This window comes from Octopus bimaculoides, chromosome 4 (assembly GCF_001194135.2).
Source record: "Octopus bimaculoides isolate UCB-OBI-ISO-001 chromosome 4, ASM119413v2, whole genome shotgun sequence".
In the NCBI taxonomy this organism is placed as follows: Eukaryota; Metazoa; Mollusca; class Cephalopoda; order Octopoda; family Octopodidae; genus Octopus; species Octopus bimaculoides.
This window is the reverse complement of record NC_068984.1, coordinates 132,744,504-132,746,515: the sequence shown is the minus strand read 5'-3', so window position 1 is coordinate 132,746,515 and position 2,012 is coordinate 132,744,504. Positions and strand designations below refer to the sequence as shown.

The 2,012-nt window shown below is 33.0% G+C and overlaps 1 protein-coding gene across 1 annotated transcript in view; it reads left to right on the top strand.

Annotated features, from left to right (window-relative positions):
* LOC106878892 (N-alpha-acetyltransferase 30) overlaps positions 1–184 on the top strand; it is a 22,267-nt gene extending 22,083 nt beyond the window's left edge. The window contains exon 4 of the mRNA XM_014928241.2: positions 23–184. Coding sequence (XP_014783727.1) covers positions 23–160 — 138 coding nt within the window. The 3' untranslated portion in view covers positions 161–184. The remainder of the gene's footprint in view (positions 1–22) is intronic.
* Positions 185–2,012: the final 1,828 nt, after the last annotated feature.

Genomic DNA, 2,012 nt, shown 5'->3' with positions numbered 1-2,012 from the left:
TTTTTTTTTTTGTCTTTTCTAGGTGGTATTAGAGACTGAAATCACAAACAAAGCTGCTCTTAAACTATATGAAAATCTCGGATTTGTAAGAGATAAACGGCTTTTTCGATATTATTTGAATGGAGTGGATGCTTTACGGTTAAAACTCTGGTTGAAATGAAAGGAATAAATTATTCTTGACGGGCTCTGGCCTTTATTTTTCTTTGACAGCATGAAAATATTTTGTATTTCCACATAGCTATTACTACTTCATGAACAGAACTCCTGGCAGGTTGATCCAATTTATCATGGCTCAGTACATGAAAATCTTGTCATTACAGTTCACCAAGCTGTGCTTAAGAGTTACAGCTGCTGTCAGTTATATGTTATTAACATCAACGGTAATATATTCAAAATATAAAACAAAATGACATAAGTATATAAGAAACAGTTTTCTGTTTCCTTAAACCAACTGATTTGTCCCAGTTTTCTGTAGCTCTGATCACACTGGATTTCCCCCCCATTTAATATGGCTCTATCTGATGTGAACTGAAGATACGAAAACTAGCTAGCCCAGTAGGAGATGCAAATGGTGTTATTCTTTCAGAAGCTGCACTCAGCTTACTTTAAGGTGTTCCTGTTGGTTAGATTGTCTTCTCATTTGGGGGCAGAATTCACATGTGTATGTTTTTATTTAAAGAAGAAAAAAAAATTCATTTGCTAATACTCAGAAATGTATTTTGTCTCAGTCATTTCATACTTCGTCAGTAACTGGCACTGCTTCCTCACCATTTAGGACTCCACACTTCTAGCTAACAGTTGGGTTATATTTTCAGTGTATCTTTCTAACGGTGTAGACCTACCTCTCTCCTTAGCTGTGTACTAAAATTAGGCTATGGTTCATATGTACATAAACCAGGATACGTTTGATTAGGCTGCATTCATCACAGTTTTTGACAGCTGTGAAAATGAGAAACTTTTTGGAGCAAAATGGAGTGGGGGGGGGGAGTACATTTTGCATTCTTTTTCTAATCTATTGAATTCCTATTTTCTTTTAAATTAATTGAAAATAATTCAATAAAATAAATGCATCAGGTTTCTTGTGGTGTTGAATTCATGGTCTTTGCTGATCCTTTTTGTGCTCTTTGTTTCAAACAACTTTGGTAAAACCAAACTGCAATGTTGAGAATGCATTTTGCTTTAGCTTAGTTGCATAAAATAGAATTTCTCTCTTCAAAGCAAATTTCACAGCCAGTTTATTTTGGATTCGATTTGAAATTTATTTAATTTTTTCTCATTCTAAATTTTGTTTCTCGTTGCTAAATTCAAGCCTTCAAATTCTTTGAATGGTTTCTCTGTTGAATAACATATATAACTGTTTTGCCACTGTCTCAATCGTTGTTGTTGTTATTGTTTAGCCTACCCCACCCCCAATCAGCCCAGACCTATGATCAGAGATGTTCCACCCATAATCAGCCCCGTCTTTTTAGAGGTGCATAGGACTACATTGTCCAGTAAGTTCTTTCCACATTTAAAATGCTAGGGTATTGTTCTTCGATGGAATTTAGCTGCTATTTATAGCAGGTAGAGTGACCATGTAAAGGTTCCCTCATTGGCTCGATGTCTCAGTTGTTGATTGGGATGGCTGTTCTAAAGTATTTAGAAGGTAACTAATTGAAATAGTGATCTTAAGGAAAGTTTTCTTTAAATAACACTGATACAGTTTTAGGAAAATATCTATCATGCAAATAAAAACAGATATTTTATGCTAAGTTATTTTATTCAGTGAATATATTTTTCTTTCTTTTAAAGCTATTTAACTGCAACTAATTGGGAATGTCGATAGGAGATTATTTTTAAAGGACTAGAGTAAGAAGTTTGTTTCACAAATAATGAAATTTCAATCCCAGTCTGTGATGGATCTTCCATATAATCAATGAGTGTAATTTATTTTATATTTTTGTGTACTTCTTATTTAAATTTTGTGTACTTTCTGATTTTTTTTTTTTTTTTTTTTTTTTTTTTTTTTTTTT